Genomic DNA, 14,556 nt, shown 5'->3' with positions numbered 1-14,556 from the left:
GAATTGAAAGAAGATTGAAGGAGTCCAGGGGTTCGCAATTCTTTCAGTTCCAAGAAATGGGTCATGCCGTTGGTGCATCAATACCTCTGGTTCTTGGCAACGGGCACCGGTCTGGACAAGCAAGTGATGGACTTGCCAGATTTGCGGCAGATGACACTCGCCAATCAGAGGCAGGTGGACAGATCTTGGAGGACGCGCATCGCGGGGAGTGGTTGAGATACGACGGGCGACGCCTTGTTGACTCGCCACTGATTCAATGTATCGTGATCGGAATGTTGGCGGTTAAAAATCGCCATGTGGCTCGATACTTCAACATTTCTCACTGCCGCCCAATTGCATGCGGTACACACGTGGAGGGAGCTTGCACAGTCCATCTGTTCATTCCTTTTTATGCCAAGCACAGTTTATGCGGGATTCCAAAATGATTCTTCTCCTTGTTTGGGCGGCTCCATGAGCTGAGAATAGGTCGAGTGGAGCCATGAGACAGTTCGAGATGACATGCAGGAGCCTGATTGAGGCTTTCAAAGTTCGTCGGTCCCGACTGACAGGTACGATCCCATTATCCCGGCCTCATGCAGCAATCAAGGGACGAGATTTGTTCCAACACCTTGGTCGAACATGGTGTTGTAGTACAAGGATCCAGGCCCCGTTTGCAATGCTTCTATCAAAGTAAAATGGAAGTCAACAGCAAATGCAATCGGAATGCCGCGAGTTTCTTGCCATTGGTGGCATGCAATGTCAGGCCACTTTCATTCCGTTGGCTGACACGCTTAAATAGCAAATGCCAGTGGATTGTGGCGTAAAGGTTTCAAGGAAGAAGAAACGTTCTTCGGATGCAGCCGAATTTTGTATGGCACATGCCTACGACCGGAGCGTTCATGCAGGTAGCCTTGATGAAGAGTGTTAACACGAGTTGCTCAAGCTTGGCGCTGGTGATGGAGAGGATTCTTTCACTTCTTTCAAACGTTTCCTGTAACATGCAAGAAAAGCCACAGAGGCTATTAGTCGCTAGAGGAACGAGTTTTAGCCCGGTTCTTAGTGGGTTTCAGCCAAATTTACTGTGGCTGAGAGCAACGGTCAGATTGGCTGAGCATTCTGAATTCTGAACACCGGGTGCCTGTAAGGTGAAATTCCCGCTGGTAGTCCACGTCAGTGGATCTAAAACGATCGTAACTTTATTTCGAGTGCACTCAATGCTCGTCGCAGGGTTAGTATTCGTGACATCTTGCATTAGATGAGAATTGAGGGTCTAGCATCTTCCGTGCGCGAAACCAATTTGGATCCGGTGCTGTGACACTGGCCACAGCGAAGCGCTAAAGTCAGGAGGAATATTTCTCAGAGAATTGTTTCTTGCGACGAGATCTGTGGCGCGTCCAAAGCGATGAAGCCACCAAAATCCTGGAAAGCCACATTTCTGGCAGTTCGTGCCGAGGCGCTCCAGATTTATCGTTAAGGTTGCGGCAGACGGTTTCTTCCAAGATGAGACACTTGCCAGAAACGGACTTTCTCCATGTTGTGGCCGCTAGCAAAAGGAAGAAGGGGAAAAGGGGGCAAAGGAGGTTCGGAAGCTTAGTTAGCTTAGTTAGCTCGAGTGTTGAAAGGTCTGGCGTGCAAAGATTTGCGGGAGACGCTCGACGTGTGGTCGTGGATAAAAAGCTGCCAGCAAAACACACTTCACATCGCTGTACCTTGTCGGTGCCTGCATTGATCACCACTGATCTGCGACTGTGGCTGCATAACCTTCAAGCTAAGGAGAGTTCGCCGACCTCCCGACCACACACCCATGCAGCGTTTTTCAGCTGGCAGGTCTTCTGGCGACTGACGAGAACTGGGGTAAAATCAATCCAAACGCGCTCAGCCACCAATGCCGCAACGTCTGCAATAAAATTCGTCAATCCGATTATTGAGAGGAAACGAAGCCACATGGCACATTGAAGGCGTCGCTGTGGGGCGGGCAGCCTTTGCATCAAGGTCGTCCACCACAGCTCTTGCCCATGATTCCTCAAGCACACCTCCAGCTCATGCTATCTCCGGGATGCCTGGCAGGCCGGTCAGCTCTGATGATCTCCGTGGCCGCGATGTGTGGCTATCAATAGCTCACATGACGAGGCGATTCTGCGGGCGCTCCCAATTGATGATGAAAGCTCCATGACGCACCCAGTCAGCGGCGTCGACCGTGTCCTTCAGTCTCTGCAACACCTCCTCCTCTGCTTCTGCGGGATCCGGGATAATGCAATGCAATGCGATGCAAGATGAGAGTGATAGCTCGGCCATCGCACTGCAGCGGTGAAATGTAACAGTTCTGGAATGAGCACCCGCGCCTTCTGTAGCATCTCGCCGTGCGGAGAGCGTAGTGCAAGAGGAGGTTCATGTTGCGTCTGCACCGTCTGCACCTTCGGGAGCGTGGCCGAAATGGCCTGTCACGGTGGCGCGCACAACCCCTGTCCCGGGCAGGCCACCCCTAAAGTGGGCATGACCTGACACTCCCGTCGAGAAGATCCAGGTCGTCGATCTCTTGCTGCATCTTCTCCTGCCGTGATTCGTTGTGCAACACCCACGGCGGACGATTTTTGGTACAGTACAGTACTTGCGCTTGCTGTCGAAATATTCAGAGAATATTGGTGGACTCCAGCTCGGCCTGTTTGGGACGCTCAGGCTTGGCTCGGTGCTCACGATCGGCAGCGCAACGTACGAGCACAGGCCCAGCGACCCGCGATTGGCGCGCCGAGAGGAGTATTTGGCATGCAGTCGCCGGTGCTCATTGCTCCATTGCCTCCTTCGCTCCTTTGCGCCTCGCTCCCTGCTCCTTGCCCCCTTGCTCCCTTCCGCTCTGGCCCGAATCTGGTCCCGTGGGCGAGAAGGAGGAGAAGATGATGATGAGCAGAGCAGCAGCAAGGGCAGCCGGGTGATTCGTATTGCGTAAGATGCTTAGTGGTTAGTTACCACAGCGGGGCAGCAGGCTGAGGATAGATGAATTCCCCACACGATGTGCGCTGCACTCTCACGAGACGAGGCGACGAGCAAGGCCTGGAGAAAGCCGAGGCGGTATGCAGGAGCTGCGACGAGGATCAGGAGGATGAGCAGCAGCGAGCGAGGCGCGCGAGATGCACTGCGATGTGCAGATGAGATGGACTGGACAGATGGACAGATGGGGATCTGCTGCCATCTCGATGTCCCTCCCTTGTAATGGTGTCTTGGTTGTGCGATATCAAGTGCCGGGGCGATCTGGCAGCGGTGCCGGCATCAGGGCCAGCGCCAGCCAGGCTCACTCACGTCTGGCAGGCAGGCCTGCAGGCCGCTGGCTGTACTTACTGTACGCAGAGTGACGGGGTGACGTTGGAATGGGGGATGGTGACACACGCACCGGCTCCGAGAGTTTGGGTGAAGGGAGGCTGCATAAGACTGGTGCGCTGCGCAGCCGACTGAGCAGCGAGCCCGTTTGGCTGGGCAAAGCTGTGGCCGAACGTTACGCCGGACCAGCACGGCTTGAATATTATGTGTCGTCCGATGGCTTATGATTTGCAGTGCATGCGCTGGAGCATCTCCCGCATGCGCTGGAATTGGATGGGGCAACTGTTTGGGCAATCGCTGCAGCACGGAGCAAATTGGAAGGGGATGAGCGCTGCTGGAGCTGGAGCTGGTGCTGGAGCTGCTGATGCTGATGGTACTAATGCTGCTGCTGCGCTGCTGCTGCTGCATCCAATTCTGCAGTTCTCAGGCCCTCACGGCAGAGCTGCGATGGTGGAGCGCCGCGAGCCTCTGGGATTGGCGATACTGGCAGCGGCTTGGCCTGCTTGGCCAGCTTGGGCGGCGGCGCAGGGAAGAGAGGCGTGAACGCAGTCCGAAAGGGAGCGTGAGCTATTTCGGGTGATGTGCGCGCTGGAGCGCCTTGCCTCTTTCGATGCTCTTCGATGCTGAAGCAGCGCACGCTAAACCCCCGAACGCTCCCCCTGCGGCCCATCCCTGGCCGCGGGACCCTGGCTCCTGTAGCTCCCCCTGTCGCCTCCTGGGATCCTGGGAAAATTTGGCCCGCTGCCCCAGAGATTTTGACAAGATGAGCGAGCGATGTCCGGACAAGCTCCAGAGAGACAGTCGATGGCCATGTCCCTTTTCTCTGCCAAAAGGGTCAGCGAGAGGAAATTCCCCGTTGGCTCGCTGCTCCTCTCCCAGTGCTTCCAGTGCTGCCAGTGCTGCAGATGTCACCGCTTCTTGCTGGTGCTGCCCTCTGCCCTTTGCCCAGACAATCGCCAGTCGACGACGGGAGGCACGCAGGCCGAGTCAGCCAGAGAGCACCCAGCAGCTAGTCACTCAGTGTGGCTTTGCCGTTTTGGGCTTGCTCGCACTCCTCGACTTCCCCCCCCACCACCGGAGAATGGCGACAGGCTACGTCCCTGCGAACCTCCCCGTCCGCGTCCTCCGCGTCCTCCTCCACGAGTTTGTGCTTTTCCCTCGCCCGCAGCTCATCCAGTCGTACAGAAACAAGACTCGACCTCAACCTCGACTTCGAACTTCGTAGCCTCTCTCTCTCCTCCCCCCCCCCCCCATCCTCTCCCGCCACTCACAAAGTACCTCGACCAAAGTAGACGCCCACCCCTTCCCTCCACCCACACACCGCATCCTCGCGTCCCTCAGCCGGGCTCTGCAGTGTCTGCACGCATACAAGAATGGCATAGGCACTCGCACTCCTCGTCCAAACACGGCCCTTACCTCAAGCCATAACCAAATTTTGGGATATCTCTGGGGCGTCCGCTGCGGTTCCTTATTCTGCTAAAATCGTCGCCTTCCAGAACAACGCCTCTTTTGTTTCCTTCTGCTTGGAAAATCTCTGCATGCTCTGGTTGCTAGCGAATCGTAGTTTACCTGATCACTCGCTCCCTCGCTCAATATCCATCCATCCATCACACATATATTATACAGTACGCCTTCGACGCCCTCGACGCCCTTGACGCTTCTGCCAGCCCACAGTCCTGGGTCGGCTCCCTTACCAAAGCCTTTTTCCATTAAAGACCGACTCGCCCCTCCCCCTCATCTAACGTGCCAACTTTCAGCTCGAACATCCGGCCAGGCATTACGTAGCTCGAGGCCGCAGTCAGTCGTACATCTCGCCCGGACAGGACTTTTTTGCCCAGCAACCCAATCCTTCAGAGGAGGCAGCAGCCGCTCTTCCGATCGATCTCAGATCATTTGTGTTCAGCCTGCCGCAAGTCTTGCTTTGGCGAATTCCAGCCTAGACACTCTCGCCTCGCCCACCGCACACGAAATTACAAACGTCAAGACTTGGTCAAATCGACAGAAACTCTGGGGAGTGCAATTTGGACAGCGGAGCCCGGCGACATATTGGAGAAAAGGAGTGGCATTTCGTCCAGCCTTTCAGAGGCGCGGAGCCAGCTGCGATCACTCGCTTCGGGTAGCCAGATTCAGATCGTGCAGCCATCAGCCGCCTTCACACGCGCACGAGATCTTAGTGGTGGCCCAGTGCTGGCTTCCAGCTGGGATCATCCGCTGCTGCTGCTGCTCCTCGCTCGTTTCCAGCACTACTGAAAAGTTGCAGAGCTTTCGACCCCACCATCGTATGTGCGCACAACCCCTTCCCATTATCATTCATCCTCCCTTGCATCCCAGTCCACAAAAGTCATTTGCACGCAAGATCTTGCTTTGGAGCAGCACCCACCACCCCAGGTCCTACTTCACGGCAAGCAAGCATGCGTGCAGCTGCCTGTTGACTGCACACCCTCCACGGTCCTAGTCCTTTGACGAATGTCACCGGCTCTCTCTTTCGGGCGTGACCGTGACGGCATGAACTGATTCTGACTCTCCATGCGAACAGGTCGCGCATCGGGTGGCTGCATATCCTCTGGGGACCCGGTCGACCTTGTCGAACCATCAAAAGCCTCAAGTCTTTGTCTGCTTAAGTACGTGCTCCCCACTCGCTCCCGTCAACTGCAGCCAGACCGCACCATCCCCTCGTCGACCCAATATTTGCCCAGCAGCGGCTGACCATTCGTTACTCTGTAGAGTCCGCACTTGCAGCACTTTATTCAGGAGTTTCAGGCGTCCCGAAACTCGATCACCACTAAGGACGGCGGCTTGTTGACGCGGTGTATATCCAGAAGTCAAGCCCCGGCTAGAAGGCCCACCAGCTAGCGATTTTCGTACCAAATTCACTCTAACTCCCGGCACTCCGTCTAGTCCCGCGCCGGACACAACTCTAATTTCTCGAACGCGATATCAGAAGTAAGAGCGCTCGACCCAGCGAGTCTTGGGACCTGCGCGGCTTCCCACTTCTAGATCAAGAGTCGTTTGACAGGCCTTCAGAACTCAGATCGCCAAGTCAACAGAACAATAGGACGCCTGCGATCCTTCTCGGAGTCTACGCGCGTTCCATGGACCAGGAAACTACGGTCTACATCGGTCAATAACCATTTTCGAGACTTGTTGACTCTCGAATCCGCAGCAGCATCGTCGTTCTCTACCAGTCACCCAGACCACCGTCAAACTGGCATACCCAACGTACAGGCTGTTCGAAGTGAGTCCCTGCTGAACTATCCGGCTTGGAATCGCTGCCTGTCGACAGCTGGGCGTTTTCTTACTGACTCATTCCTCCCAGCCTGAACACATTTCCTCTAATAGACCTATAATACTCGACGAATCCTACGCATCGCCCGAGACTGCGGCTCTTCACGAAGAAGGGTTCGAGGGAGCCCTCGTGGCCAGGGCGGATTCCCCAAAGGGTATCCTTTCCATGTCTAGTTACGGGAAGCCTCAACCATCGCAACTTCAAGGCACGCAATTCGAGGCTGGATCATTAATTTTGCAACGTACTAACTTGTCTACAGGTTACGAACGAGTATATCCCGAAAACTCGTACTCTTTCGCAGGTCCAATTTACGGCTCGCAGCCCTCCGTCTCATCAACAACATCGGCACCAGTTTACCAAAATGCACCTCAGCTGACAATGGCATATCCCCCAAACCAAACGCGTCCGGGCTACGACGACCAGGCTGGCCCTTATTTAAACGTCGGCTCCACCCCGGTCCCCGAAATTACGTCCTGGACACCTTCCAGAGGAACTCGAGATACCAAATTCCAAGTCTATTTTACGACATTGTACCCGCTCATGACAGCAAATTCACCGATATTCTTCTTGATGTTTGGGCAAAGGAAGTGTCAGGCTTCGCTGCAAAAGTTGAACCAAGCAGGAGGTGTGTGTTCGTACAACATTACAGCAGAAGTTCCACCGTTTTCATCGACGGGTTTCTCAGCCCCTACGGTATCGGTAGTCATGTTCATGGAAAGTGGAGATGGAGGAGACGTGATGTCCAAAGTCGATGTTGGGACCTTCACGTATGTTGATGGTGGAGAGCAAGGCGGGAGCAGCACACCTCAGGAAGTGTCGAGGAAGAGGAAAATTTCTGCAGAAGACGCAGAACTCATGAAGAGCCCCGCCAAAAGAACTGCGAGCCAGCAGTTGAGGCCGAAGGAGGAATTTGGCAGCAGCTATGGCTATCCATCGACAGATTCGAATCCGTCATACTCGCCATACATGCAATCGAATTCCTATGGAAATGTCGCCCCCCAATATGGCAGCCACCAGAGCCGATCTGCAGGGAGCTATCAAGGGGGACAGCAATCGCGGCATCTGGCATATGGATACCCGTCTTCCGCCACAGCATCTCCCCCGTCTCTGAAGGCTCAATCGCCACAAATTGGAAACTGGGCAGGCTATCCAACAGTCGGCTCGAACATCGGTCGAGGTGGTGTTCCCTCGAATGTGGCAGTCTCTCGACCTGCGTTATCGTCTCTCCCTGCACCATCCTTACCAGCAAATCCACCTTTGATCAGAACATCAACCTTGCAACAAACGCCAAGCCCTGCATCGACGCCACACGGTGGGCACCCTGGTCAGAACTTCAATGCATATGCACTTTACCCGCACAAAGCGAAGCTTGAGATCCAAGGGGATCTCGACGCTATGGCTCAAAACTGGACCGAGGAAGAGTTTGAATCAAAGAGGAGGCTTGTACATTTCAGGCGGTCTCAATCAGGAAGCACGATCACAACAACATTCCAGCCTGTTTCCGTGGATGATCGACCGCCGAACAGTGTATGCATTAGCTGCATCTACTGGGAAGAGAAGCAGGAGTGTTTTGTGACCAGTGTGGATACAATCTATCTATTGGAGCAGTTGGTTGCAGCCCGGTTCACTGTAGAGGAGAAGAACCGGATACGGAGGAACTTGGAGGGTTTCCGTCCATTGACGGTTTCCAAGGGAAAGTCAGACAGCGAAGAATTCTTCAAAGTCATCATGGCTTTCCCTGCCCCCAAGCCACGCAACATCGAGAAAGATGTCAAGGTATTCCATTGGAAAGACTTGGCATCTGCGTTGAAGAAAATCATTGGCAAATACGTAGGTGGGAGAAGCGTAATTAGTGTGGCAGTGCTAACATTCCCCAGTCTGCCAGTCCATCTTCAACTTTACCGCCAGCACTTCTGACACCGGTCAGCTCGACCGGCTATCCTGAAGGGCCATCTGCAGGCATGGCATATACAAATGACCACCATGGAATCAACTCCCCACGGTCGATATCAGGCTCAACGACATCGACGGCGTACAATTCTATGAGCATCCCTGCGCGGGCCCTCTCCCCTCACGACCAAAAGTCGATGGCGTCTCAAGGCGGGCCTCCTGATCTGCGAGTAGCAGTCTCTCACAACCCCCACGAGCACGCAAGTCACTGGCAAGGAGGAGCGCAGCATCAGCTGCAAGGGTCGCAGCAGTATCAACACTTGCAGAATCAGAGCGGACGAAGCTCATGGGGGGACATGTATCTCGAGGGCAGCCCAGCAACTAGCGCCGGTACTTCTGGACACGCCCAAACGCTGGCGTACCCCAATTCCCGTAGCCTGGCGGAAGCAGCGGTGCCCGGGGGCGACAACCGCATCGTGCGAAGTCTGTCGTCGCAACAACAGAGTCAGCAGGTGCCGCGTCCGTGAAGCGCGTGCGGCGTGTGATTGGGTGAGGCTGAATGAAGTGTGAAGTTGAGGGTGTGCTCCTTCATTGGTCATGTGTCCCTTCGTTCGCTAGCGCCTCTTTTCTCGGGGCCCCGGCTTTCTCGTATTCCCTCACATGTGCAGGCCGCCTGCACAACATCGCAACCCTGCTGCCCACCCCCATCCACCGATGGCTTGAACTCAAATCAAATTATCTCGAGTCTGGGTCTGGGTCAAGCCACCTGTTACACGACGATAGCTGCGGTCGGCCTTAAGCTTCCTCATTTCGATTTAGATACGGTATTCGCCTCGACACCCTCTTCCTCCTTCGCAACCCTCCCTGTTTTTAGATCTCGGTCGTCTCATCCTCGCCTTCTCGCTCTCCCTAGCAACTCGGTCTTCGGACCTTTTGTGGAGACCTGACTCGTTATTTATCTTCTAATCAGCAAAGTACAGTACACGACAGTACCTCCATGCCTCGACACCATAGACGTCCTCCTATCTTTCGCATGCATGCATCAATCATTCTCTTACCTTATCATTGTTTTCTGTGGCTTCGGTTGGGTGGTGTTAGGGTTGACTTGGGGGCAAAGGCCGGGCAACGGCAAAGGCAAAGGCAAAACATACCATCTGGGGGGCGTTTCGAGTGCTGATTGTCGAGCGGGCTGCATTGGATGGAGTGTAGCATATATTGTCCTTTCGATCGCTATTTCCTTATCCGCCCTTTGCGACCTAGTTAATTTGGTGTCCGTGTTGTGTTCTATTGGTATTTTTTTAATTTTTTTTTTTTTACAGATATCCCCCCTTGTTTAGTTTACTGTTGTTATGTTCTGAGCTGCATTTTCTTGGCGGGGCTGGGGCATTGGGTTGGGGAATTGTTGTAGAGTGGGTAAACGGGAACCATGGGGGAAGGGAGGGAGGACGCGCGGAACGGAGGATATGTACCCAATATAACAGCTTTTTGACGGTTTTGGATCTGCTTAGGCTGAATGGTTTTGAGTTTAATTTGACGTTTGAAGATTCTAAACGCACACGCGACGTTCTTCTGTAGAGGATTCTCTTTCTACCGGGCGGGTTTCATTCTGGGGCGTTTTCATTCGCTTTTGCATTCCGTTCATACGCCGTTGTCTGAGAAGAGTCATTTTTGAAGGGCTTTTGGAGACCTGGCACGGTGTTTGGATTGGGAGATGGGCTTGGGGGGGAAAGATACCACTTTTGCAGGTTGATTGATGATTGGATTCACGGGATGAAAATGGGAACTGGGATGGGATGAATACACGGAATACCTTACTTATTACTACTGTACTTAATAATAATTTGAGACGCGTTTTACTGGAATGCGATTTCCTTGATGGGTTTGAAAATTGCCTCAAACGATCAACCTTTTTCTGGCGGTGGAAGTGGTGAGAAAGGAGGGAAACAGCAAAAGTTTGTCGAGATGCAAGTTGGGGTGAGTGCTTGCAGTTATATAATACTGATATACAACGTGGTCATCATTTTTTTCTCCCGAGAAAAAAAGAAGCCCCCACGGAGATGCCCTAGAGCTTTAAATTGCTGGGAAAGGAAACCTCTGGGCTTATTAGGACAGAATATAGTAGATTTTGAGCTGTATTTTCTGGCCCAACTTTTTATCAATGGTTTGGTGGATAAAACATGTGTATCCCACGACCTTCTGCCATTTCCCGCATGATCAAGGAGTGCAAAATCCAAGAGCAAAAGAGAGGGTGGTGGGTATAAAAAGGGCAGCAGATAGCGAATTTGAATTTCGATCTAATTTTGGGCTCGTTTCTAGGCTGTCTTAGACACACTGATAGTGAGTAACGAAAAGCAGACAGGCACACTTTTCTGTTTCGCTTCACCTTGGCGTGTAAATGAGGGGCGGAGTTTACAAGTGATAGCGACTTACTCATAGACCTCCTGATCCCCCTATCCGTTGTGCTGCAGCGAGAGGACGCACTGGACCGTGCACCTTCTAAGCGAACCAGATCAGCCAATTAGGTGATTAGATTCTTAAACTCTTAAGATACCTATCTGATTGTTAGGAATTTTGCGATATATCTAATCTTATCGTGGAAATGCGTCCGTGGCTGCCAGCGGTACGGATTTCGAGAAATTAATTTTTTTCTTGCAAGGGATCTTGTGCCTAGTGGGATTTCTGAGCGCGCGACCGTTGTTCTTGAATATTCGCGTCCTGCGCGCCCGCATCCTGGTGTGGATCATGTCGTCATTCCGAGACACGACACGGGTGAGAGAGAGAGAGATGCGCAGCGAGGAGAAGGCTCTGTAGATGGACCCCGCTTTTTCTTCGGAACTCAGAGATTCTTCATGTTAGAAAGGTGTTTTCGGCGGTCGACCGGGAAAGGGCAATGTTAACCTCAAGCTTGCGTTGTGGTTCGAGTGGAGTTTGGGTGGATTGCGGATGTATTGGTGGGGGGAGAGGTAAGGGGAGCTCTTGACTGGGACCGATCCGATTGGAGCCGCAATTGGGGAAGCGGGATGAGATCGCGGCTACGATCTCAATGTGGATGGATGGGTACTGTGGGATGGGAGAGGCTTGAGAGACTTCAAATTCAACAAACAGTGAGTTAGTAGAAGCTTGTATTGAAAATGCAATTAAGAAAGTATGTTTTAACCATTCTCTCACGGCTGCATAATGCTGCAAGGTAAACTTGGGCAGTCTGAAACTTACCCATCCCAAGCAAATTTTGAGTATTTCTCAGCACTAGCACGAACAAAACGTTTATCCGTTCCGACTTGCCGAAATTTCTCCTTCAATTTCATTCTTCCCTTTCATCTCAGGACTCCAACTTTCATCCCTCAACTCCTCTTTTCATCACATCTTTGTCACAACATCACTAAAGTCCCTCGACCACTTTCATCTGACGTCGTCTTCACTCCTCCCAATCGAAGCTGCCGTCAAGGATTTCCATGCGGCTAAAAAATAAGCATAATCGGCACCCCGCCCGATCTGGCGATAGTCGTCGATCATATAGACCGGGTCGAGAATAGCTTGACAGGCCGGCGGTTTCGGCATGACGTTCTGTTTGTCGCTCTTTACTCTTCCTCAAGAGTGCCGGCACGGAAATATTTATGATTGGCGGCACCGTCCTCGACTGTGAGTCGTGATGGGAGTGGTGGATTTCAAATGGAACTCCGGAGCTACACCTGATGTCATTGGTACCCTGAATCGAGGGTTGTGAAGAGGCGCACTTATGATCGGAGCATTGCGTAGAGACAGCTGTCAATTGCCGACGAGACCGGACGAAAAGGGCCTTGACCTCAGACCCTTCAATTAGCTTAGCTTGCAAGCGGATACCAGCAACCGCTAGACCCTCAGGGCTAATGGGAATAACACACGGAGCTGCTCAAATGCCGTTCCCATCATGGGACATGACATAGTTGCACGCACATGGGATTCTCTGTGGTCAGAGGGCTTCATTGCCGAGGGTCCCCGCATCACCTCCGAACTTCTGTGCCGGAGATCCCCTCTCATGATGAAAGTATGCATATTTCTGTTCCTGCAGAAAAGTCCCGAGTCGTGTGTTTGTAAGTATGCATATATTTCCCTTGTCCCGTACTCAAGTATACCTTTTTCTCTCCTCATGTACATTATCTTGTAGAATTAATCCTCCAGTGTATTCTATCCCTTTTCCTTTACTCCTCCAACGTACCCGCATCACTATGCGGTGTTACGCTTTTCTCGCTGCGGCCGCACCTCTGGTGCATGCTCTTCCAGCACCCGCACCTGCACCGGTTGCAGCACCAGCTCCAAAGCCACTTCCTCTACCACAGGGTGTTGAAGCCGATCCCGTCACGGGTCTTGTGAGCGGTTTAATCAATGGAGTTCTCAACATTGGAAGCCTATCATCTGCAGTTCCAGAAATCATTTCTGATCTCGGGAATGTCCTCGATTCTGCCGGTGTTGTGACCGGTGAGTTCTCCACTCTGGCAGTTTCCGAGAACCTACTAACAAATTTCCAGAGGCCATTGCAAACGGTACCATTCTTGGGACCAATGTTCCTGCAGTTGTGCAGAAACTGTTCCAGGCCGTTCAGCCGACCGCCACTCCGACGAGTATCCAGCAAGCGATGACCCAAGCCGCTGGTGCTTTTGGAATCACATCTGCGAATCAATCTCCATCGCCGGAATAGGATATTCTTTCGAGTGCTCTCACGTTGGTTTTGGATGGATTTACATCAAGTGATTTGCAAGCTGTGATTCAAGGAATTGTATGGTCCTTTCGTTTGTCCGAAAGAGAACTTGGCTGATAAATAACAGACTGCAAACTCCGCCGCCAACGTCAACCCACCCGTCCCCTTCTCCAAGACTTTCTACAATACCGTCTTCGGCAATGCTCCCTTCGACATCGCCGAATCTGCTCTACGAGCAGCAATCTACATCCCACCCGGTTTCACGTGGGGGGCCAAACAGCCCGTTCTAATGTCCCCGGGCACAGGCGCAACAGGTGTCGAAACCTTTTCCTCCAATATCGGCAAGCTCCTCTCTGGCACCTCCTTCGCCGACCCGGTGTACCTCAATGTCCCACAAAACCTTCTCAACGACGCCCAAGCAAACGCCGAGTACGTCGCGTACGCCCTGCAATACCTCTACGCTATGACTTCCAAGAAGCCTGCCATCGTCACCTGGTCCCAAGGCTCGCTAGACACACAATGGGTGTTCAAGTACTGGCCCTCCGTACCCAAGATCGTCACAGATCATATTGCCATCTCGCCTGACTACCACGGCACTGTGCTCGCGTACACCCTCTGTCCTGGCTTCACGACCGCAAACGCTATCGCTTGTGTCCCGTCCGTCATTCAGCAGCAGTACAACAGCAATTTCGTCACCAAGCTGCGCTCTAATGGCGGCGACTCGGCGTACGTGCCAACGACCACTGTATACTCCCTCACAGACGAAATCGTGCAGCCACAAGAAGGCACAGCTGCCTCGGGCTTCCTAAACGACGCGCGCAACGTCGGCGTCTCGAACACCTTCCTACAAGGTGCCTGTCTAGCGGAGCCAGCAGGACTGCTATACACGCATGAAGGTGTGCTCTACAATCCCGTCGCGTATGCGCTTGTAGTAGACGCTCTTCAGCATCCTGGTCCTGGTAGTTTCTCACGGGTAAGCGGACAGTGCGGCGCTATTGTCGCGCCGGGGTTGTCACTGAGTGATGTTATAGAGACGGAAGCACTGATTCCGTTGGCGGTGCTGAATATCTTTGCCTACTCTCCGAAGGTGGATAATGAGCCTGTTTTGAAGGCTTATGCTACACATTGAAAAATGTATCAAGTTTGAGGGTGAGGAGTGGGATCCAGGGGTGATGATTGTGATGGGTTGGCGTTTAAGAAAATGGATGTGACGCGATACCCCTAGACTCAGGATCAATCTTCCCTGTGGCTGGTTCCGTTTTAGTCTGCGGACGTGAGCAACTGCTGCTTTAACCTGAGCTGAGGGTGAGCATACCTGAGCAGAACCTGAGCACTATAATATGGAACCCATTTTGGCCTCTTATGTGTCCCGGCTATAGTTTCCTCACCTGGGGGACTCGTTTCTGCTCCATTA

General features: G+C 52.9%; 3 protein-coding genes across 3 annotated transcripts; 2 read left to right on the top strand and 1 right to left on the bottom strand.

Moving 5' to 3' along the window:
- Positions 1 to 5,531: 5,531 nt before the first annotated feature.
- On the bottom strand, positions 5,532 to 5,902 carry K444DRAFT_611037 (uncharacterized protein). Its single transcript, XM_024879868.1, has one exon. It carries the CDS (start codon positions 5,834 to 5,836, stop codon positions 5,633 to 5,635), a length of 204 nt encoding a protein of 67 aa, XP_024739925.1. The 5' UTR covers positions 5,837 to 5,902; the 3' UTR covers positions 5,532 to 5,632.
- A 405-nt stretch (positions 5,903 to 6,307) lies between these two features.
- On the top strand, positions 6,308 to 9,249 carry K444DRAFT_356153 (uncharacterized protein). Its single transcript, XM_024872135.1, has 4 exons — positions 6,308 to 6,526; positions 6,608 to 6,782; positions 6,837 to 8,407; positions 8,455 to 9,249. Exons 2-4 carry the CDS (start codon positions 6,743 to 6,745, stop codon positions 8,992 to 8,994), a joined length of 2,151 nt encoding a protein of 716 aa, XP_024739924.1. The 5' UTR covers positions 6,308 to 6,526; positions 6,608 to 6,742; the 3' UTR covers positions 8,995 to 9,249.
- Positions 9,250 to 12,374: 3,125 nt separating this feature from the next.
- On the top strand, positions 12,375 to 14,271 carry K444DRAFT_627868 (alpha/beta-hydrolase; the record flags this gene model as incomplete). Its single annotated transcript, XM_024882855.1, has 4 exons — positions 12,375 to 12,537; positions 12,626 to 12,922; positions 13,038 to 13,165; positions 13,270 to 14,271. The coding sequence occupies 4 exons, from the start codon at positions 12,375 to 12,377 to the stop codon at positions 14,269 to 14,271; spliced, it is 1,590 nt and encodes a 529-aa protein (XP_024739923.1).
- Positions 14,272 to 14,556: the final 285 nt, after the last annotated feature.

Source organism: Hyaloscypha bicolor, assembly GCF_002865645.1.
Source record: "Hyaloscypha bicolor E unplaced genomic scaffold K444scaffold_53, whole genome shotgun sequence".
Taxonomy (NCBI): Eukaryota; Fungi; Ascomycota; class Leotiomycetes; order Helotiales; family Hyaloscyphaceae; genus Hyaloscypha; species Hyaloscypha bicolor.
The sequence above is the reverse complement of the archived record's forward strand: the minus strand, read 5'-3'. Positions and strand labels throughout refer to the sequence as shown.

Excerpts from the sequence above, each read along its gene's own strand:
- K444DRAFT_611037 (XM_024879868.1), bottom strand. The coding sequence starts at position 5,836 with ATGCGCGACCTGTTCGCATGGAGAGTCAGAATCAGTTCATGCCGTCAC.
- K444DRAFT_356153 (XM_024872135.1), top strand. The coding sequence starts at position 6,743 with ATGTCTAGTTACGGGAAGCCTCAACCATCGCAACTTCAAG. Across the intron at positions 6,783-6,836 it reads TCAACCATCGCAACTTCAAG|GTTACGAACGAGTATATCCC; the intron begins GCACGCAATTCG and ends ACTTGTCTACAG. Across the intron at positions 8,408-8,454 it reads AGAAAATCATTGGCAAATAC|TCTGCCAGTCCATCTTCAAC; the intron begins GTAGGTGGGAGA and ends AACATTCCCCAG.